This window comes from Vanellus vanellus (assembly GCF_965231255.1).
Source record: "Vanellus vanellus genome assembly, chromosome: 10".
Lineage (NCBI taxonomy): Eukaryota > Metazoa > Chordata > Aves > Charadriiformes > Charadriidae > Vanellus > Vanellus vanellus.
Window position 1 is genome coordinate 3535591 of NC_138915.1, and position 24048 is coordinate 3559638.

The 24048-nt window shown below is 39.9% G+C and overlaps 1 protein-coding gene across 1 annotated transcript; it reads left to right on the top strand.

The window, feature by feature from the left end:
- Positions 1-1326: 1326 nt before the first annotated feature.
- Positions 1327-22289, top strand: ATP7A (ATPase copper transporting alpha; the record flags this gene model as incomplete). Its single annotated transcript, XM_082488389.1, has 22 exons — positions 1327-1434; positions 3462-3951; positions 5344-6078; positions 7010-7201; positions 8243-8406; positions 8954-9115; positions 9721-9797; positions 9966-10191; positions 10643-10876; positions 11182-11273; positions 11680-11807; positions 11983-12137; positions 12448-12582; positions 13413-13607; positions 13809-13991; positions 14313-14526; positions 15188-15334; positions 15783-15925; positions 16259-16462; positions 17057-17174; positions 17703-17805; positions 18634-22289. The coding sequence occupies 22 exons, from the start codon at positions 1327-1329 to the stop codon at positions 18908-18910; spliced, it is 4482 nt and encodes a 1493-aa protein (XP_082344515.1). The 3' UTR covers positions 18911-22289.
- Positions 22290-24048: the final 1759 nt, after the last annotated feature.

Here is a 24048-nt window from a genome sequence, read left to right on the forward strand (position 1 = left end):
AATCAACTTCTCAGACTATCTTTCATATTGTTTACATAGTTGTGTTTTTTTTTCTTTTTTGACCTAGAAATTATAGTTAAATTCACCCACAGGTTAGTGGCTGACAGAAATTTGCGATGTGTTCCTGGCTCTTCACACAAAATGCAGTTAAAGGAAAAAAAAATATGTATTTTATCTATTGGAAATGTCACTAATCCAGAGGTTTATACTGTCTTTTCTTCTTGTTGATTAAGCTTCAGCATTTAGTTTTGTGCATCAGTGAGGTAAACCTGTTTCTGTGATGAAACATCCTTGTATTAGATGGCTTGTAGCATGTCTCAAAGCGAAACCAGAAACTTTCAAACCTTCTGTAACAGGGAACAGTTCTGAAATGTCACCAAGGAGCAAGCAAATTAATGTTATTAAATGTTGTTAATACTTAATGTAATTTAGTTTTCCAAGATAAGTCCCCAGGGTAAAAAAACAAGTTACAAACATGTTTAACTTTAGCTGTTCAGTTAATCATCAAAATTTGCTGTTGCTTCCACTGCAGCCAAATATTAAACAGCTGGCTGGGATAATTTTCCTGGTCACTAACCTCTCTGTCATTGAAAAACGTAATGCAGATTTTCAAAAGGTTAAAAACAATATCTGGAAATAACTTCTTTTGCCCTCTTTTCCTCTCTGTTATTTAACAGTTACGCATTGAACAAAAGAAGTCCTTTGCATTAGCCATTATTTCTACAAGTTAATTTGATTTGGATTCAATTATTTGTTTCCGAGCTTGTTTTTATGGGCAAAAATGATAATGGTAATCTTCAGAGGAGCAGAAATTAGACTTTTCTGAATGAGATGTGGAAAAAGCTTGATTTGCTTCCTGGGGCTAATTTCAGTATCACTTGTTTTTGCCAACATAGGATAATATATGAGATGTAAATGGAGGGAAACATGACCATCACCTGTGCCACTGTGGCTTACATGCTGTCCTCTTGTTCTAGCGTTGTAAGAGCTCGTGTCTCTGTCTCGTTTGCTTCTCCTTATAGTTTCATCTCACGCACCAGTGAATCACAGCTTTCTTCATGTGATTAAATGATCTTGATTGTAACACAAGTCAAATACTAAATGTCTGAACACTTTTCCTTTTTGAAAATTCATAGGAATAAATACCTAAAGTTCTCCTTCCTGTACAGCTTTGCTTAGATTTTGACATCTGCTAGAGTTACACGTGGGCAAGTACATCAACTGTTAAATCCCTTTTTGATGTCAGTCTTTGTGAGATGCTTTAAGAACAAATGTCTTAATTGTTTTTGGCCAACAGCAATGAGAAGACTTGAGTAGAATTTCACAATGGAGGCAAAATCCGTAGTCATCGGTGTGGAGGGGATGACATGCAATTCCTGTGTTCAAACGATTGAACAGCATGTCGGGAAGATGAATGGTATCCATAACATTAAAGTAAGTAACACTATCGCTATTTCTTACAAAGCTTTGTTCTCATACGAGAAACCATGATAAGGTATGGACCAAGGGAGGAAAATACATGGAAAGAGTATATTCCGTATGTTTCATGGGAAGCTGATGTTAGAAGTGCATTAGTGTGTTCTGGTACAAGAGAAAAACAAGTGCTTAATTTCACTGCAGTGGGAGCTAAGTCATTATCTGTTACTCAAGTAATTTTCTGGCTTACAATTAATTTGCTAATGTGAAGTAAAGAGAAAAAAAAGTAAATAATAAAAAAAAAGGCAGGAGCAGCAATATTTACACGAGATGTAATATTTCCTCTTCCTTCAACTTGAATGGAGCTTTAATGTGGTGGGAGGCTATGCTCTTACACCAGAGCCTTGGATCACAGGGCAGTTTAGAAACAGGGATACAGCTGTTAATGTCTGTGGCATAGGTATAAATCACTAGGTGTCTGCAAGCACGAAGTTAATGAAGGCTAAAAGCAGCCTGGAAGACAATACCCCCAAATAATCTGACTTTAGAATCCTCCTTTTCTCCCTTATTCTAGCAAAACATTTAATCTCATCAACCTTGCTTTTTTATTGTTTCAGCTAATTTCTGAGGATATACAGATGACTTGAGATAGGAGAAGGAGGAGAGATTCATACTTTAACTTGATTGACAGCAATGTGCATCCCGTAGTGTCTTTCACATAAGGAATGAAGCAGGTTTTTAAAAGGACAGTACTAAGAGTTTTATATTTAGGTTTTAAGGTAAATACCTTATCCCAAAGCTGAATACTATTTCTAAAACCACTCTTGGCAAGAAAATGTATTACAAAAACTTAATCTGAATAGAACAGGACCATAAGAAACTTCTAAGAGGTCATATTTAGTAATTATCCTCATTACAGCATCAGAACTTCAATTTCACCAGATCATTTGTTTCAGAAGTATCTCTGAGAATAGTAAAAAAGGGGGTTGTTTAGAGCTTATGAGTTAGGTCAGCAAGGGAGGTGAATGTTAGATGACTGATACAGACAAACAGACCTGCATTTAGGTTATTTTGCCTCCAACTGCAATGAAACCAATAAATGTCAATGTCGCTAAATCTGTTGAGGCCCACAATTGGGACAAAAATGAAGAAAGGTGGTCCTTAAAATGATTTAACTGGTCTAATTTAATCATGACTGTGGTCTTTAGGTTGTACCTTTGCCCAAAGGAAAGATAGAATTGAATGATAATTTGTTGGGCCTCTGGCAGGCATTGGCTTTCCCTTTTGGAAACTGCAATAATTGTGTTTGATATATCATCAGTTGGGAGCGAATTAAATTAAGGATATTTGTACCATCTGACGTGAAAGGTTAGTACCAAATCAGCACGTCTCTGAATCACCAAAATGTACAGAGAGAGGAAAACCAGCTTCTTTAATGTTTGTCGTATATCAAATTTTGAAACTGAATTTTGTTCTCTGAGGTCTGATGCGCTTTATTGCTCATAGCAAGTTAACAGCCTGTGCCTAAGATGCCTAGAAATACTGGCCTCCTTTCACTGCTACTTAAATCTGTGGGTTTTTTCAAAGAGTGTTTTCTTCCATCCTTGTAGCCCAAGGGTAATTACTACTAACTGCAGAATTGTACATGTGATTAGATTATTTTTTTTTCCCTGTGCTTTTGGGATTGAATTGGGTTTGTCATCATAATGCAAGAGAGTTTGGCTCTGGAAGTTTCATTAAATGCGTTGGTGCTGTCTGGATGTCATAAGTAAAAAACGCTTGTAGACAGACTTGTAAAGGATTCTGAGACTGGTTGGGGGGGGAAAATCTGTTCTTTCTAGCTGTGTTCTTGCACAAAGGAGCAGAAGTTACTTTATGGTGGGTATTGGTATGGCTTTACTCTTCAAGGTGAGTAGTGATGGATCAAATTATTCTGGACAAATATACATGCAAGTAAAAGCTATTTCTAGACATGTGGGGTATTATTTCTCATCTCTTAGTATTGCAGTTTGCTAAATTGTTTTTTTTTTTTTCTCCCTTGCAAGGTATCTCTAGAGGATAAGAATGCAGTCATCATTTATGACTCAGAACTGCAGACTCCAGCAACACTGCAGGAAGCAATATATGACATGGGATTTGATGCTACATTAGCTGATTCAAACCCACAACCTGTTTTACTTGACACTATTTTTCTTACTATTCCTACTCAGTCAGCTCTAACGTCTAAGCAGATTTGTAATAGCCTACTACAGAACAAAGGTATTGTGGATGTTAAAATGTCCTTCGATCAAAAAACTGCAGTGGTGACTTTCATTTCTTCCATTATAAATGGCAAGCAGATCATCCAAATGGTCCCAGGAGTAGATTTAAATATCTCTGCACCAGAGGTAATGCCTGGAACTTGTGAAGATTCTACCTGGTCTCAAGCAAGTAGTGTTGTGCTGCGCCTCAAAGTAGAGGGGATGACCTGTCATTCCTGCACCAGCACCATTGAGGGGAGGATCGGCAAATTGCAAGGAATTGAGCGGATTAAAGGTAAAACCTTAGTGTATTTTTATATAAATCGAAGTTGACCATACTGTTCTGCGATGGCATTGTGGAGATATCTTGGGTTTAGATTAGATAGCTTAGTGTGACAGTTATTCTTTGTGGTACCAGGTATTTAGTTACATGCTTAATTCGGACTAGAAGTGAAGAAAGGGGCCCAAATCGTGGTGAGGCTGTTGCTGTTACATGTGTTACAGTATTCAGTGCTTGCTTCGTATTTTGGTAGGGAGCTTGGAGTAGTCATGTTCCATAATTTTATTGCCAGGTATAGAAACCTCTAATACCAGATGTCTTTTTCTTTGTATTGTAATTAATATTAGTTTATATTTTCTATTCAATTAAAAATTAATATTGGCAAATATGTGATTGTATCTAAAAGGCAAATTATCAGTTGTTATGGTTTGAGAAACCCACAAAAATTTATTATCATTTAGACAATTATTCTATCACCCGATGACCCCTCCCCACCTGGGAAGGGGAATTGGGGAAAAAGAAGGAAACGCAAGGGTTGAAATATAGATAGAGTTGTAGGATAAGACTGAATAATTAACATTAATAACACTAAAGAACCAGTATTGATCCTGATACCAATATAAAATACACAAGGATTATACCCAGCCCATTCTATCTGTAGGAAGCTGTGCACTCCCAGCAGTGGACAGCAAATGTGGGACACTGCGAGGGCTGTGGCTTCAGGAGGAAGGGAAAGGGCCCAGGGGTCTGGCACCGGGGCAAGAAGTTCTCAGGATGGCACCCATCAAGGGAGAGAGAGAACTCCTCAGCAAACTTGCTAAGTTTTATTGAATGTGGCATTCATGGTATGAAACAATCCTGCTGGCCAGCTTGGGTCAAGTGCTGAGGTCTCACTCCTCCTCCTCCTTGCACCTGGCGAGCTCAAAAACACTGAGACCTTGAAACCTACAAACCATAGCTGGCTTTAAAGTAAATATTTTCACAAATTCAGACACTAGAGTCTTCTAAAAGTGCAATTTTCCCAAGCATTAGAAGAGAAATTAGTCCTGTGTCGCTCAAACCAGGACATTAGTATAAATAGTTTTGACATGAATGTATTGCCACAGACCCCTCATAAAAGGATAAATTTAGTAAGAAATAGTAATGCCGTTTGTGAAAGTAGCGGGGAAAGAGGAAAAAAATTCAGGAAAAGTGTTGAAAATTGTTGTAATACTAGACAAAAAATGTTTGAAGAACTAAACTGTTTGATATTTACCAAACCAATTAAATCTCCTTTCCATTGCAGTTACATTTCTGAGCATTTAAAGCATTCTTGGAAAGCTTTGACAAGATCTGTTGCTTTTAGGGCAACGTGCTTATTATGCTTAGGGCAGTAATGCACACTTATTTTTGTTGATTAATTTTCAGTGTCCCTGGACAATCAGGAAGCTGTTGTTGTCTACCAGCCTCATCTAATTACAGCAGAAGAAATAAGGCATCAAATTGAAGCTGCGGGTTTCACAGCATCTTTCAAAAAGCAGCCTAGACCCCTCAAGCTCAGTGCTATTGACCTGGAAAGGTTGAGGTATCCTCAGAGCAAAGGCTCTGAGACAGCACTGAAAGAAATCTCGAATGTGAATGATACAAAGACAATTGTCTTCAGAATCGATGGCATGCACTGCAGTTCGTGTGTCCTCAATATTCAGAGTACCATATCAGCACTCCCGTCAGTAATAAGTATAGTTGTTTCATTAGAGAAGAAATCTGCTATTATAAACTATAACCCAAACTTAATTAGCATAGATGTACTGAGAAGAGCCATAGAGGCAGTGTCTCCGGAGACATTTAAAGTCAGCCTTCCTGATGAATATGAAAATGTAGTGCTTTTCCCCACGCTGGCATCTCCACTGAAGTCTCCTCATCCAGCTTTGAAGGATGCTAGCCAGCCGCTTACTCAAGTTACTGTGATAAATATCGAGGGAATGACTTGCAACTCTTGTGTGCAGTCCATTGAGGGAGTCATATCTCAAAAGGCGGGTGTAAAATCTATCCATGTGTCTCTCTCAAATCGTAATGGGACTATAGAATACGATCCTCTGCAAACGTGCCCAGAAGATTTGCGATCCTCAATAGAGGATATGGGATTTGATGCATCTTTATCAGGTAATGACATATTAAACTTTTAAATTTAAAAGGATTGTGCAGTTCTACTTAGGATTTGGTACCACCCAAGATGAAATTTAGCAGCTGACATATACTTCATGCTTGCCAAGAAAAGCTTTATATCTTCACTGTCAATGAGATAATTAAATATATGTGCGCTTTCTTTAATACGTCAGATTAATTAAAAATGATTGAGATACCTGGAAGTATAAACAAGGCAGAGAAATATTGATGTTCGAATGGTGCTCCAGTTTGCTACTGTATAATATTCATGGCATGAAGCTGGAATTGGAGCTTTGCTTGTGGCGAAGAATATTACAGATTGCTGTGCTGAAGTTTCTTTAATAGCAAATTATCAAAGACTTGGGTCCTGTGGAGTAACTAGTGAAGGGATATTTAACCAGACTCAGGTGTGACTGAGGAGCGCCAAGACTCTTGACGAGCGTGGACGTCACTACGTCAGCTACACACCACCCAGCCACTCACTCGCTCCCCCACAGTGGGATGGGGAAGAGAAGGGTAAAAGAGAGAAGACTTGTGGATGGAGATAAAGATAGTTTAATAGGCAAAGCAAAAGTTGCACCAGGTGAAGTCAACAAAATTATGTGTAAAACTCAGGTTGCAATGCAGAGGTTGAGCTTACAACCTACAGAAGAGGACAAGAGATGTTCAACTGAACAGACAAATACAGTGAGGAAAGGCAAAATAGTAACAAAACAGTAAGTTAATCAGTGGCCCAACCCTTTGCCTTCTTTTCTTTTGCTTACTCTTAATTGACAGACAGATAGATGAATCTGATTGACAAGGCACATACAATTACCATTTTTTGGTCCAAATTTACAGCAACATGTATTTAAGGCTGGTGTAGTACCAGCCCATATTTCATTGCAGTAGCTATGTGTAATGTCATGAATTGTAATCTCCCTTTCAGCGAAGGCAATAGCTCAGCCCCCACCTGAAGTGCAGCTGGAATCTCACAGAACTGAGCTGTCCTCCAAAGTGTCACCAACCCACCTTGCTCGGCAAGAGACAAAGACTATATCAAAGTGCTATGTCCAAGTCACAGGAATGACGTGTGCTTCGTGTGTAGCCAACATTGAGAGAAATTTGAGAAGAGAAGACGGTAAGATATATGCCAGAGTAATCTGTTGAATTTCTAAGTGTTTCTTTCAGAGAATCCATCTAGCTTTTGTACAGCATTTTTAATGTGTGGGTTGTCAAGAGAAGTACCGTTGCTGGTGTGTTTTGTGGGTGAGAACACAGTCTGCTCACTGTTGGTTCGTAGGGTGAAAACAATGTGGTTCTTGCTGCTTTGTGGGCGTGCTGGCTAGAGACTGCCTTTGCAAAAGTGGGGGTTGGAGTGCGCCGGAGAGAATGTAGGGAGCAAATACAGATCCTTTTGCAACTAAACCAAATCTTTTCTACTGGAGGGACATCCCAGGTCTGCAACTTAAAGGCAGAAGTATGCCTGTCTGTATTAGAAAGGGAGCTATTAGAGAGGGACAGTATTAATACGGATTAAAGAGACATAAATTAATTTTAGCTCTACGAGTCAGGACAGCTATGTCTATCTTCTGTCAGTGTGATGATTATATTTGCAGGAACAAATAGTTCTACGACTAAGATGTAATGAAAAGTCATTAATGTAGATTGTCTTTAATTATTGTAATGAAGATGGATGTGTCCCAGGTTAACTGGGAATTTAGTTTTTTTCATCCTAGAAAATAGATGAATCTAAATCCTTTTCACTTAGTGTACAATACGATTGTACGTTGTTAGATCTGCCCTTTATCTTACATGTTCTGTCTTGAAGAAGATGCTTTTAGAAATGGTAAATGTAGATCAGAAAAATAAGCAGAACTGTATTTTAGAAGAACTTCTCTTAAGTAAAAATAGATCATCTTTTCATACAGCATAGATTGAACGTTTGTAATTAGACTGTTAAAAACATGCAACTCGTGGAGTAATACTTTCATCTGTCACACCTACACTTAGGTGCTTTTGTTGCATTGTTGATATATCTTCCATAAATGATGATGTTTTTCTTTACGTGTACCTACAATATAGTAGCTTTCTCAATTTCAATGAATTGCTATTGTGCCATGATGATACCATGAGTGTTTTTCTTAAACATGATCTGCCATTCACACATTTTGTTTCCTAGGAATACACTCGATACTTGTTGCCCTAATGGCAGGAAAGGCAGAAGTGAGGTATAATCCTGCTGTCATACACCCTTCAGCTATTGCAGAGCTCATACGGGAGCTGGGATTTGGAGCTACCGTGATGGAAAACTGTGGTGAAGGAGATGGAATTCTGGAACTTGTTGTAAGCTAGTAATTAAAACCGACCACCCCCATCTTTATTACTTTTATCTATTGGATATGCTTGTGTAAGCATCCACTTCCTAAAGCTTTAATCATAGAGCTTAATTTACAAAAAGTAAAGTCTAAGAGTACATCAGGTATGTATCACAAACTATATCTTGTCCTGCACACTATGCTGCCTCACTACTATACTGAAGTCAGAGAAATAGTCCGGTGTTTTTTGATTACCCTGCCTATTGCAGGAATTTCCTTTTTTTTTTTTTTTTTTTTTTCATTTGTAGCTGAGTCTAGCTCAGTGTACCCCAGCTCTGAGCTTAAGAGCCAGCAGAGCTTTAGCAGAGCTCAATAACCTTGTCTCTATGCTACACTTCCTCTGTAGTGCTCTCTAAGGGCTTAACTAGAGCGCTCCACCTCACTGCTTCAGACCCCAGAAATATGCAATAAGTAGTTCAGGATAGTCATAAACACTTTTTCTTTTCCTGCTGTTAAAGATGCATTTGCTGAATAACCTGTGGTTTTGATAACAGGAAGGAACCTTTATTTTACAGGTGAGAGGAATGACATGTGCTTCTTGTGTACACAAAATAGAATCCACCCTTATGAAGACTAATGGCGTTTTATACTGCTCAGTAGCTCTTGCAACCAACAAAGCACACATTAAATATGATCCAGAGATTATAGGTCCTCGAGATGTTATACAAGTGATAAAGGTAAGTTTCATGAAGGCACCATGTCTCATATCCAGTGTCCTTTGAAGAGTTACATACAGAAGAGAGGGGAAGACTATTAAAGCAAAATAACCTGTCTCTCTTCTTCCATCTGCTATCTTCTTAGTGCAGATTTCTTCAGATAATATGTGTGTTCTGGCACAAAAGCAATGCTCTATTCAGACTTTGCCTAAGCTTTTAAACAGAAATACTCAGAAAGCCATGCTATGGTAGTGTTGAAGATACCAGCTATAGGTTTGCAGAAAAATAAAGCACATCTAATGAGGACTGTAGCAGGAGAGAGGTGAAATAAGTTTTTCTTGGCTTTCTCTCTCAATTTCTCTACTTCTGTGCTTCAGGAATAACCATTTTGGAAAGCCACATTTTAGAGTAGCATGTTAATGTTCTAAAAGGTTGATTTCTACATCAGATTGCTTTTCTCTCTTTTCAAGGTAACTAAAAATTAGTAACAATCATATCAGAAATGTTAATAAAGTAAAAGAAATGTAAGGCTGGCACTATCAATAATCTGGCAATAACTTCATACAAGCACAAAGTGTTGTTAAAAATTGACTGTTCTCTTTTACTTATTACGCTTTTTTCCTTAGGATTTAGGTTTTGCTACTTCACTAGTCAAAAAAGATAAATCTGCTAGTCATCTAGATCACAAACAGGAAATAAGGCAGTAAGTATTCCTGAACATATTTAAATTCTATAAACATCTTTGATTCTTCTTTTTCAATCAACAGTAAAGTTACAAATTTTTTTTTGTGACTGTGCAGACTTGCTAGCTAAAATGCTATCCAGCACTTGACTGCAAAATAATTTTTTTTCTTCTTTTTTTTAATCTGAGGTGGAAAAGGTCTTTTGTTGTGAGTCTTGTTTTCTGTATTCCTGTCATGGGGCTGATGATTTACATGATGGTTATGGACAGTCAACTTGCTGATGCTCACGCACATCGCAACATGAGCAGTGAGGAAATGGAGGCCCTTCACTCCTCTATGGTCCTGGAATACCAGCTCCTACCAGGATTGTCTGTTATGAATTTTCTGTCATTTTTACTCTGTGTCCCTGTACAGGTAAGTGGGAATATGACAACTCTTCATTTACTGGGCTTAAGCACTCAAAGTGGAAGGCGATGAAGAAATAGTATTTGAAAAGTGACTGTAATTATGCTGATAGAAAATGCTTTTGAGGTTGTTGGGTGCTTCAGCTCTTGCCAAAACGAGTGGTGCTGGGGGCCATTGTGGGCAGGGGGGGCAGTGTGGAGGTGCTGTGCAGCTGGGCAGCATCTGCGCTTGCCTCGCCACACTGGTGGGCGTGGGATGAGCTGCTGGAACTGTGGAGGTGAGAAGACCCAAGAGTACTGTGGTGGAGATCACAGCCCTCGGCTAGAGCTGTGATGTTGTTCAGGAAGACACGGAGAAGGCAAATGACGCAATTAAAACGGGTGTCTTCCTCTCTTGTGGAAATGCTCCTGCTGTGTGTTACAAATGCGTGTATAAAATGCAACGGCTGCTCTTGTTACAGATGTTCGGAGGCTGGCACTTCTACATACAGGCGTACAAAGCCCTGAAGCACAAAACTGCAAATATGGACGTGCTCATTGTTTTGGCAACCTCCATTGCATTCGTCTACTCATTTGTTATTCTTCTGGTTGCCATGGCTGAGAAAGCAAAAGTAAACCCTGTAACTTTCTTTGACACACCTCCGATGCTGTTTGTGTTCATCTCATTGGGCCGGTGGCTAGAGCATGTTGCAAAGGTAAGGAAAATAAAAGCCCAGGATATCTACAAGCTGCAGGACAATAAGAATCATTTCAGAATGTTGTGTACCTTTAAAAAAAAGAAAAAAAGAAGCTTTAAAGCTTTGTCAGGTTCTCTTAACCTTTGTTGTAAAATCATCTTCAGTAACCGCACTAGTAAAAATATGAAGTGACTTAATATAAGTCTGTTTGCAGAAAGTATTGTGTTAATAGGGTAAATTGCAACATATGCAGTTGTCATTTACCCAGCTTTTTTTTTTTTTTCAATAGCATAGTCAGAAAAATATGAAAATTATTATTCTAGGGTAAAACATCAGAAGCACTGGCAAGACTAATTTCATTACAAGCTACTGAAGCTACTATTGTTACCTTGGGCCCTGATAACGTTCTTTTAAGGTATCTTGCTTTGTCCTTTGCTTTTTCTGTTGTTCCTTTTTTGTTGTTAATATGCTTAATTCACAGACAAATGTTACCATTCTATAGAACTATGAAGCAAATAACTGGCAGATTTGCCAGATGTAAATGTTAAAATGCAGAAAAATTAACTCTGCTCTAGTTTGTTTTATTGGAATCTTGCTAATTTTTGCTGTCATAAGAAAATTAGTGGATTTACTCAACTGGAAAGTAAATAAAGCTATGATAAAATAATCATAGTGTTATTAAAAATGGCCTTTCTTCTGACAATTTTTGTATACGTTAATAATGTCAACCTGGAATTATGCTTTGTGTATAGTGACAACTTGTTTTGCCTGGGTAACTTGAGTTAACAATCTCTTATTAAAAACACTGTAAATCATTGTAGTGAAGAGCAAGTTGATGTCGAACTGGTTCAACGAGGTGATGTTGTCAAAGTGATCCCAGGAGGCAAATTCCCAGTGGATGGTCGTGTTATTGAAGGACACTCTATGGTAGACGAATCTCTTATCACAGGTAAGCATTTGCTTTTTGCAAGTGTAAACATATTTTTATTTTCCTTTAAACAAATAAGAAGAAGGGAAGTTGAAGCTGATGTTTCTTCACTCTTCTAATCGCATGTTAGGAGTTGGTTGCTATTATAATATTGCTGAAAAACATACTTTAGTATCTGTTGTTGTCCTTTCCTTAGGTGAAGCGATGCCCGTGACTAAAAAACCTGGCAATACAGTTATTGCAGGTTCTATTAATCAGAATGGATCACTGCTGATTTCAGCAACCCATGTCGGAGCTGATACAACTCTTTCCCAGATTGTTAAACTTGTGGAGGAGGCCCAGACCTCAAAGGTAGAGTATTATCAAATTAAGCATTTGGGTTTTGTCTTATCGTTTAGGCATCAGCATACCAAATCATTTGAAGAGTGGTTAAGATTGTTTAGATTTGAATTGCAGTTGCATAATGAAGTGTCTTGCTGAACAAGGACTTTGATGCAGTCTACTGTTCCAAGTCTCATCGTCTTGTTAAGTAAATATGTAATTATGAAGTGTAGTATGCCAAATGTGCTGCAAACAGAAGCTGTGATTATATCTCTGTCTGAAGGCATAAAAAAAGAGTTAAGCATAATGGTGCTGGGGCTGACGTGTTTCTCTTTCCTAGGCTCCTATCCAACAATTTGCAGACAAACTTAGTGGCTACTTTGTTCCTTCTATTGTGGCTGTCTCTGTGGTTACCCTTTTTGCCTGGATTATAATTGGATTTGTGGATTTTGAAATAGTGGAAAAATATTTTCTGGTAAGTAAGTCTCCTTAAACACCTTCTGAAATATTTTAAAAAAAGTTAGTCTACAAGTCTACTAGACTGCAGTGGTCCCCTTTCTGAATTGTCCTTGCAGGCAGTTGCTGACTGTAGATTTTTTTTAATAATAATAGTTATTATTGCTGTGTTTCACATTATATATATTTTTATACTGTATCACTTCTACATTTATACCTAAAGAGAATCTGCAGTTATTAATCAACTCCTGAAAGTTAGTATTCAAAAAAAAAAAAGTAAATACTAAACATGAAAATTTCCCAATTTCCATTCCTTCTCTGTGGGGAAAAGAAGTCCCTTGTGTCACAGGCTCCAATTCTAGTTATATTAACGTAGCTCTGTGTAAATTCATCTTTGAAATCAGTGGAATCTGTATTTGTTACAGATGCCAGAGGAGGATCAGGCTCCTAATTTGTACCTTCGTGTTCCTTAGACCACAGGTTTCTTGGTTCATGACTATTTTTGATTAGAATTTATTAGTTTCCAGGAAAGCAATCTTCATATCCTCTTCCTTTGTTATTGTATATATTGTTGATAAGAGTATCTTTTATTATGTTACAGCATAAGAGAGTTTTATAGTACGGGGTACCTTATTTAGGAGAATGTCCTATAAATCAAACAGATTGTGGGTATATGCAGTATAGAACAGAACTTAGTCATTAATCTTAGCTTTTGCGTAATTTGCCTATGCTTTACTTTATAATTTTAATACTTTGCAGACGTTTTTAACAACAAAGGCAGTGTGTAGTTGAATAGAGTGTTTGTGTTGTTCAACTACTTCTATTACTAAAATAAACTTCTGTCACTAGGGTTACAATAAGAGCATTTCTGCAGCCGAAGTGATAATCCGCTTTGCTTTCCAAGCCTCTATCACAGTCTTGTGTATTGCATGCCCCTGTTCGCTGGGATTAGCCACCCCGACCGCTGTCATGGTTGGTACTGGAGTAGGAGCTCAGAATGGCATCCTGATCAAAGGAGGAGAGCCGTTAGAGATGGCGCATAAGGTAAGAAGTGCAGTTTATTGTGACAAAAGCTTTAACCGCTGGTATCGGTGGCATTTTGCCAATTGCTGCCCGAGCAGATTATTACACGTGCATCAGTGATGTGTGATCGTGGTGGTAAGTTTGGTTAAATTGGGTGGGGTTCTGAGGAAGCTGTACATCAAAGCTTTGTTCACTGAATGAAGCCTTCCTGTTTTGCTGCAGGTAAAGGTGGTCGTGTTTGACAAGACGGGCACTATTACTCATGGGACTCCAGAGGTGACGCAGGTCAAGTTTCTAGTGGAGGGTAACCAACTACCACATAATAAAATGCTGGCGATAGTGGGGACTGCAGAGAGTAATAGCGAGCATCCTCTTGGAGTAGCAATAACAAAATACTGCAAAAAGGTAAGCTATTTATACAGGAAAAGAGTAGTTTGTGTTATGGAAGGGCTCTCTTGCAGTACTTTATATGTATGAATAGTTTTGTGTTATTTAGAAAGTAATTGATGTATGCAGTTGGGAAAGCTGGAAATTGTGGAGCCCACATAAATCACTTGATGCCATAGTAGATGCGCTGGATACTCAAACTTACGTTTTGATGATTGATTGACTATTCCTCTGCTCCTGTTAGAGTTAGCCTGACTGCACTTTATTTTGTGGGGTTTATAAACACAGCATGCTTTTATATATTTAAAAATTTTCTCACTTTGCGTCCTTTTTCTGTAGGAACTGGACTTGGAAACCCTTGGGACATGTACAGATTTTCAGGTGGTTCCAGGCTGCGGCATTAGCTGTAAAGTCACCAATATTGAAGCATTACTCTACAGGAAAAATAAAATGGTCGAAGAAAACAATATTAAAAATGTGACACTCGTGAAAATTGAGGAAAATACAGACGAATCAGTGCAGCCTGCTTTTATTATTGATGCTGAACTGCCAAGTAAGCTAACTCTGGTTGATAGAATAAAATGGATAACTTTTGCTGTTGTGTTTTGGGGATCCTTAAGAATGAGGTCACTTTTTTTCTGCCCTGGAGAACTGGGCTTGCACTGTGGCACACCTGAAATAGTTGATCATTAGCTTTTTTCATGCTCACACATCACTCAGGACATTTTGATTAAATACAGTTTGACATTACGTGTTGAATATAGGGCTGGAAAATCATATAGGAATTGTCTTTCAGCTGTCTCTGGTTTTACTTTGCTTCATCCCAAGTTACCATTTGCTAGCCAAAATTAAGTATATTTGCACAACTGACTGGTTTTCAATCAAGAATGGCTCTTCGTTAGATCTTTCAACTATATTGGGTTGTTATATATAAATTCAAAGCATTGAGAAAAGGACTTGGTCGTTTACTGTCTTTTGACCTGTGATTCTTGATCCACCGACATGGTGACTACCCAGTACTGAAGAAATGTGTCTGTCTTGTCAAGAACACGTGAAAAGACTGGTAGTGCAGAAAGTATTGAGGAATACTTTCTTTCTGTTTGGATTCTCTGTAGTGATATTTCTGTTCATAGTGGGAGAAACTGGACAGGAGTAGCTGGAGGGAACCTTCCTGGTTTTCTGTATGACAGCAGGATTGTGTTTTCTTCCTTCAGCTACTCTGACTTCTCACAAATACTCTGTTCTCATTGGGAACCGGGAATGGATGACTAGAAATGGCCTCCTTGTTAAAAGTGAAGTTGATAAAGCCATGATGGAACATGAGCGGAGAGGTCGCACAGCAGTTCTAGCAGCTGTTGATGGTCAGTTCAATGCTGTCTTTTTTTATCTAGAGGTTGATTTGTCACTATTTAAACAGACAGTAACAAGTAATAATGTCATAGCAGTTAATACCTGAAGCAGAATAATGGGATGAAAAGACATCATTAGCTCATTTTATAACACTTTCATATGAGAAAGATGTCTTCCTGCCTTTTTTAGTTGACAGGAGAGTTGGGCATAATGCAAAGACTTCAAAGAGAGCAAAGGGGAAGAAGGGAGAAAGAAGGGAATTTTTTTTGTTGTTGGACAGTCCGTGCTTTCTATTGCCTTAAATGCTGCCGCCCTGATATCTGTTCTCATTTCTGCTTTTTACTGTTGGTATTACTGTTTCTGGAATTGGTCTTACTGGGGAAAAAAAAGTTACATGTTTTTTTCCTACAGCAATAAAGATCTTTATTACGAACACATTCTTCCTTTCTGTTCTTTTAGGAGTGCTTTGTGGCTTGATAGCTATTGCTGATACTGTGAAACCAGAAGCTGAGCTGGCAGTCTACACTTTGAAGAGTATGGGATTAGAAGTTGTCCTAATGACTGGTGACAACAGCAAAACAGCAAGATCTATTGCCTCTCAGGTGAGCTGTTACACGTGTGTCTGGGTTTGAAGCTTGCTACAACCCACCTAGAGGAAGCATGCTGTGTCGTGTTGATACTGCTTGTGGCTGGCACAGAATTGGTCTATTGTGAAAAATGGCAATTTAAACAAATTCAGAGTAAGGGGGGAACTAAAGAAGCCTTTTTGAATGGAAACAGACTTTGAATTCAGAGCTGTTCTCATATCAGCTGGGTTTGGTCTTTAGCTCATGAGTGATAAGATGGGTTTCAGCCTTCCTAGTCACATTATTAGAGACAGAAGCTTTGATAGAGAGTAGAAAAGCTGCGAGACAGTTGTGTAATTCTCTCTTCAGGTTGGCATCACCAAAGTGTTCGCAGAAGTTCTTCCCTCCCACAAAGTAGCCAAAGTGAAACAATTACAAGACGAAGGGAAACGGGTGGCCATGGTTGGAGATGGTATCAATGACTCCCCAGCTCTCGCCATGGCCAATGTGGGAATTGCTATTGGCACGGGTACTGATGTAGCCATTGAGGCAGCTGATGTGGTTCTAATTAAGGTAAGAAATAAGAGTGCTTCATTAAAATGATGAGATAAGAGGGGTTAGAACGCCCAGGATGTCTTGAATGATTCAGACCACTGCTGAGGTGTACAGCCTTTGTAAGCCAGGAGAACTGGAGCAGAGAAGAGATTGTCTTCATCATGTTTGTTCAGTGTAGTGGTAACTGCCCTATGAAGGAAACTTCCCCATTTTCTGGGTACTACAAATCTGGGGGTAATTCAAGTTTGAGAGTGGGCCAAGGAGGAAAAAGTGACGTGACCTTTGGCAACCATAAATTACTTCAGTGACCTCCAAGGTTATAGTCGCTTCTTCCTACACATCAACACCACCTTGACAGAACTTGTGGTCAGTGTCTAGATCTGTCCTGTGTGGTGTTGTGTACATCGTTTGGGTTACGATGACATCTGGAATAATATTGGCGGTGATGGTATGGGCTCTGTGCAGACAAACCAGAGCAGCCTACAGAATACTTAATATGGGCAGTCTGCTACATCCAGTGTCTGGGAGCTATCATTAAAACAGGAGTATGATGACACTACATGTATGGTTTTTTTTCTCTTTGACTTCTCCAATAAACATATTAACTTGCAGGATGACTTGATGGATGTGGTAGCAAGTATAGATTTATCGAGGAAAACTGTGAAAAGGATCCGGATCAACTTTGTCTTTGCTCTAATTTATAATCTCATTGGAGTTCCTATAGCTGCTGGTATGTGGATGTTTCCCTGCAGTAATCAGATTGTGCTTTGGGAGTAGAAGATGGCAGTGATTTACTGTTTTGTGGAAGAGTATCCATTTACTTTATTTCTCACTGTCAGGAATCGCAGAGTTCTCTGCCTGGGAATGTTGCAGCTGTATATTTGTGAGCTGTCCTCCTCCCACATTATGGCAATTATGGATTTGCTCAGCACGTGAAAATAACTTTAAGATAAAAGGTTAATTGGATGAGCCTGATCCTGTGAACAAGCAGTTTACTGCAAGGTGGGCAAGACATGCCTGCCTCTGAATTTCGGACTGCCTAAGTGACGCATCCAGCTTATTCACCCGTAGGTTCTAGCTGAGATAGAACACAAATATTTGTGTATTAAATATTTGTCATTTGACACTAAACTAAAGTCCTGTTTATTAATGTCTTGAAATACAACCAAAATTAGACAGTCTGTGTGAAATTGAATGTGTTAATATACGAATAATGCTGTGTTCCTGCTCTGAAATTACTGCTCTGTTCTTTTTCTAGGTGTCTTCCTGCCCATTGGTTTGGTTTTGCAGCCCTGGATGGGATCTGCAGCAATGGCTGCCTCCTCTGTGTCTGTTGTGCTTTCTTCCTTGCTGCTAAAGATGTGAGTATGAGCAATTTTGTGGTTTGTAACTTGGATTTGAAGCTGAAGGTCTTTCGCTTTGAGTGGCAGAAGCTAAGTGGGGACTATGACAGGTTTCGAAGTTTTATGAGGAACAGTTCAGGCAGGTCTGTCTTTAGCAGCAGTTGGTTTTGTTCTTGCTTGAGAAGAGGAGTCAGTTGGTCCAAAGCGCTTCCGAAAGTAGTGTTTAAAAGTGTCATTTCTAACATGAAGAGAAATGTACAAATCAGAAGTGGGTTCAGAATGGCGAATTCCTTAGTGGCCTTTGTATATTTGTGAGGAATCTTGTCAGGACGTGCTGCCTTCTGAGACAGCACAGCTGGAAACACCACCCTGGGGATTGTTGCAGTAAGCAAACCAAGCTGCTGCGCTTGTCACGGCGTTATTCTGCCTTACAAGTCAGGGCAGCACTGTGGTGGGAATGGTATCCTTGGCAGTTTGGTTAACACACAAGGCTTCAGAAGGAAGAGAGTAGCAGCGTTGGTCAATGACAGCCACAGTGGTCCACTCCCAGTAGGTACGTTTTGCTGATGTGTTTTGCAGATGCTCACTACTGCCGCAGCAGTTACATGCTGAGTGAGGCACATCAGCTTCGCCTGTTCTGCATCCTGGCCAAAAATCCCTGAATTAGCTGCTGGCTGGATAGTAGCCTTGCAAAATCTGAAACTTTCATTACTGTGTCATCTATCAAACTCTAAATGTCTCTGGCTTGTGCGTGGTCATAGCACATAAGCTAGTTTCTTTCCATATTTTAGTGTACTTGACTTCAGCCTGAGATGTATTGTCATCTTTTGTTTCTTCCTCCCTTAGGTACCAGAAACCAAGTGCTGAGAAACTCGAGTTCCGGGCCCGTGGCCAAATGAGGCACAAGAGCCCTTCAGAAATCAGTGTCCACATTGGAATTGACGAGACTGGGACAGGCTCGCCTAAACTGAGCTTGATGGATCGAATCATCAATTACAGTAGAGCCTCTATAAATTCTCTCTTTTCAGACAAGCGTTCAGTGAACAGCATCGTTCTTAATGAACCAGATAAGCATTCGCTTTTGGTGGGAGATTTTGGAGAAGATGATGACACAGCATTATGAAAGGCTCACCCCCCCACTCCCACCCCGGCTACGCAAAAAAAAAACTAAACTAACCACAACCCTGAAGCAAAATGAAAAAACCACCAAAACAGCAGTCTAGGAGTCTGTGCATGTACCGATTGTTTCTGGAGGTTTCAGATGTGTTTCTTCGTTACTGTGGAAAGGTAGTTTTTGCAGCAACTTTCCAGAGTCATCGTTTTTTGGTTTTGGTGGTGGTTTTTTTTTTTTTAAACTAGATTTACCAAAAAAAGAGGTACGGGAGCTGTTAACGCTTGCAAACAGGGCTGTGTTACCATTCCGTGAAGCTTGCAGTATAGCATTTTTTGGCAAAATATAATTAAGGAAACTAAGGAACCAGAAACCTGTTTCCCAGCCTTACAACAGGCTACTTTACGCATAGCCAAGTTTAGTACTGTGTTAAAAAATTATGAATTACTGCATCTGCAAAATAGTGAAGGTTCTGTGTTTGCGGATAGATGTGCCTTACTTCAGAGCTCCCAGGACCCTCTTGTTTCCATAGCCTGAGCCTGCCTTCCTCCAGAAATGGTTCCTCTCCAATGCCTTTTTCCAAACATCTGGTTCCAGCTTTTCACACTCCTTGCTTCGAATCATCTTGCTGTTTGTTGTCTGGATTCCTGTGAGGTGGAGATAGCCAAGAGGTTTTGAGTTTGCTTTCTACCATCATCCCCACACTTAACTCTCTCATCCATGCCCCGGTACACTCCTGCTACTGAGACTGGAGAGGGTTGGGAGGTTTGCACGTTCCCAACCTCTCCTAAGCCAAGAACTCCTGCGATATCTGAGTACAGTATGGATGTGATGTGGTATTAGCCGAAATGTTTACTTTTAAGAAGGCAGCAACGTAGTTAGTGCTCACTCCCCGTTTCTGTTAGCACTCCTTAAATGAACCAGAATAGTTTGGACCGGTGTCCCGCAGTCTGCTGTTAAAATCTTTACAGTTCAGTCTTTGCAGACATCTAACACCATCAAAGAATTCATTGTGTGTCAGATACTGCACTAACAGCAACGGCTTGTAAAGATCAGTTGAGTGCCTGTAGACCCGGAATGGTCCAGAGTCCACTCCATAGATCGATCCAAACCTCCTTTGCTTGGGATGTTCAGATCCCAGCTCTGTCTTCATTTGTTACTGAACTGAAATAGCAAAATTCAGGTTTTGATCATTAAATCATGAATATTAAAAATGTTCTCAATGAGAAATAGAGGTGTGCATCACCCAGTAGGTAGCCACCTGTTTGTTACTTAATAAACCTTGTTCTTTAAGGACTCTGCTGAGACAGCGCTCTGCAGCAATTACTGGGTTCAATAATGTTAAAATGCATTACAAAATAGAGACCACTGTGTAAACGTGTAATTCCAATTTGTGCTTGTAGAGAATCCCAGCATATGAAAACCGAGGAGTTGTGCTCTGGAATGTGTTACTACGTCAGCGTGCTGACTGGATTGAAGGGAGGAGAACAACATCATTTGTTGCTGCCGATAGTTAAGAAACAAAATATTTCTGTTGCAGGATTTAGGTCCTTAATATCTCTACATGAATATAGTTTATTTTTTTTAATTAGATTATACCTATATGTATATATTGTAGTGTTAAGAAATGCTGAGATACATTACTGCAATTCTGTAAGATGTTTGCAGTTTTCAGCAACAAAGCTGTTTCTTACAAAGCAGATAGTTTCCTAAAAACTGTTTGCTCCTATTATGATGGGGGTTTAGTGCTTCACGACTGTGCAAACTGTTTCCAAAGATTTCAGTTTTCTTGTCTGTCTGCACTCATTTTCGGTGCTGTCATGGGCAAGATCCTGCAGACGAAGGGGAAGTGTTCGATGTGTTCTTGTCTGGCTTGTGCTGATGGGTGGTCCAGTTGTGCTGTGAAGACACGAGGCAGATCCTAGCGTGCTTCCAGGTGGGAGTTCTGTTACTGCAGGTGCTGGGTATGGTGTGTATGGCTGTAAAAGACAGACATCACGCTCTTGCTGCAGGAAATGGAGTAGTAATTTAGGGTTAAATTCCTGTTTGGTAGGTAAAGCAGCATGAAGAATGTGTTAAATTATTTCCAAATATATTTTCAGAGCACTTGGCTTCAGCCTTTTGTTGTCCAAACTGTACCTATGTTGAACATCCGTGCTGGAACACTGGCTTTATCACCAGCTCTTTCCCAATACAGATGGGTTTTTTTAGGCTTTTCCATTTTCTGTGAAACCTGGCATTTGATCCAGTTAACAGCAAAATAAGGCTACTTTCCAAAAGCAGGGTACTAAACGAGGTGGACGGATGATTACTCGGGGAGTAAGAACAGCCAAATGCTGGCAGAGAGGGAACAGAGTAGCACCTTGTGAGTGCAGTCGGAGGATCAGACTCTCCAGAGAGGGGAGAATTCAGTGTTAGCTCCAGAAGGAGCGGGCATCAGGTGCCTGTGATAAATCTGGGCTTGAATTCAGGTGAAGCTCTTTAACTACTACAGCCGTTAGGTTCTCAGACAGCTTCTGTGAGAGATGCTTTGGGTGCAAAGCAGATTAGTCCCTTTCAATCCAGGTTTCCTCTTTAGGAAAATCTGTCTGGACATGTCTTTTGAACTTGAATTTAGTTCACGGTGCATTTGGGTAATGTATAGCTGATGAAGAAATTCAGAGTCCAGATCTTCAAAAATAGGTTGTCTGTCCAACACCCGCCGCAAAGGTGTGATATTGACTTTCAGAATGTTTATCATGTGACTAAAATACTCTACAAGGTGCTTTATGTTGAAGAACCAAAATATTTTTCAGTTTGAATGTACAGTGCAAGTGAAATAATGTGGGAGCTGAATGTTTTCCCAAATGTAAATGTTTTAATATGTAAATATCTTACTTCTGTTAGAGACCGTTTGGATTCAGGAATTTAAAATATCACTTGGAAACACACAGTTACAAATGAAATTATGTATTACTAGTTTGTCTATTTTATTGTTTTCTGTAACTAGCTATTTATAAAATCTGTGCTCTATTTAAAAAAACAAAGTACATATATCAAGGCTTTAAAAATTGCTCTTTGAATCTTACTAATAAACTTTTAAAAGCGTAGACACTTGACATTTTATACAAAAAAGAATGTGAAGCTGAAAAAAACACAATAAAGCAAGCAAGCATTTTTATTTATTAAAAACTATGTTTATTTTTTTGTGTAAAAGAACTTCCAATGAAATGTTTTCAACTTGAGATTTTTTTTATTCAATTTTGGTATGAAGAATGGAGAAATGAATGCTGTTGGGGAATGTTAATTAAGTGCTGTTACATCTAGAAACATGTAGTCTCACACTTTCTGTTCTTTTAAAACTGTGCCTCCATCATTGTAATGACAATTATAAGCTATATAATAAAATGTAACATCCACAACCTGTTTTAAATCATAGTCACAGTCACAGAGTTTCAGAGTTGGAAGGGACCTCTAGAGATCACCCAGCCCCACTCCCCTGCTAAAGCAGGATTGCCCAGAGCACATCCCTCAGGACTGCATCCAGGCGGGGCTTGAAAATCTCCAGAGAAGGGGACTCCCCCCCCCTCCCTGGGCAGCCTCTGCCGGTGCTCTGTCACGTGAACCGTAAAGAAGTTTTTCCGTGTATTTGAACGGAACTTCCTGTGTTCTAACTTGTGCCCATTGCCCCTCGTCCTGAAACATCATGTTCTATGATGTCCTTTAAATACTCCTTTGGCTGATGGAACAGATTCTTCTGCCAGCTGTGCAAAACCTCCCCCCCAGTCCTTCCCTGGTTTAATTGAAAGGCCAAACGTGGCACCTCGGGGACGGGATGATGTCGGGTTGTGCATGTACAGGATGGAGGTTCCGAAAGCAGCTTTGCATGTTACATGTGCACTTCACCTTCCCCAAGTAAGAGCGCTCTGGATGAAAGGGGACAGGTGGAGCACTGGTGCTTTTTGCTTTTCAGCAAAAGGCCGTGGATTTGGAATTTCTCATGCGTGTTTCCAGCTCTGCTAAACTATGGGGCCTTGAGGAAGACACTCAGCCTGCATGAAGCTGTACTGCTGTTGGCAAGTGGTGTTAGTGAAAGCTGGGAAATCGTGGAATAATCATCATGCCCAGAGCATCACAGAATCGCAGAGCAGCTGAGGAGGCTGCTGGAGGTCACGTAGTTGAAACCTGTCAAAGCGGGTGAGCTACAGCCCGTTGCCCAGGACTGAGATTTTCAGTATCTCCGCAGCCTCTGTGGGCAGTCTGTGCCAGCAGTCGGTCACCCTCACAGAAAAACTGTTTTCTCAGGTGAGGAAAGGTGCTGGGTTCCAATTGGTGCCCGGTGCCTCTTGTTCCTTCATGAGGTGCTACTGAGCAGAGCCCAGCTGAAGCACGGTGGTTTCTAGAAGCATCTCAAACATTTTAATTAAACAGTGGCTGAATGCTCCAGTACTCCTTTGAGCTGTTTTTCTTATTTTTATTTAAAAAACAATCAATCAAACAAAACCCTGTTCTGTCCAAACCACTTCTCAGCCCCTGCGTTTGCCAGGCTACCTCTCCACCATGCCTTATGCCTGTTCACAGGTAGATTGGCCAGTTTGGCTTCTGGAGTTCCGTGGTGCAGTTTTTGTTGTATAGCCAGAAGAAGAGTGCCTTTTTGATTTTTCTGTATCGCTCAGGCCCCAGTGCTGCAAAGATCTGCAGGTCCCTTGGGACCTCAGCTCATCTCTGCCTAGCACCAAGTCGGTCTCACGTGGAGACACTGGGGGCTGTTTAGTGTGATGATGCACGATGAAGACCTCCTCTGGTGTCTCCTTCCATGTTGGAGGTGACTCGCTGCTTGGCTGGAGCTGGATGGGCAGATCCTGCTGCACCAGGGAAGAGGCTGGGAGAGTGTCCACGAGACTGTGCTGCCGGGGGGTGTGACCTGAGGTGAATATCTGAGTCTAGCTCTAACTGAAATCCCATGGGCTCTACAGACATGTTTGGTGACCACTAATTTTAGGCAGAATGAGTCTCTGTCTTCACTCAAGATCTCTGCTGTTGTGTAGAAGACTAAGTTTGTATCCAAGTCTTTCCAAGATGAAGAATTTTGCTTTCAATTAAGACACAACCCTGTAATTTCATCCTCTTGGACTGGCTCTCATTGGCCTGATATGCCTCAACAGGTGTGA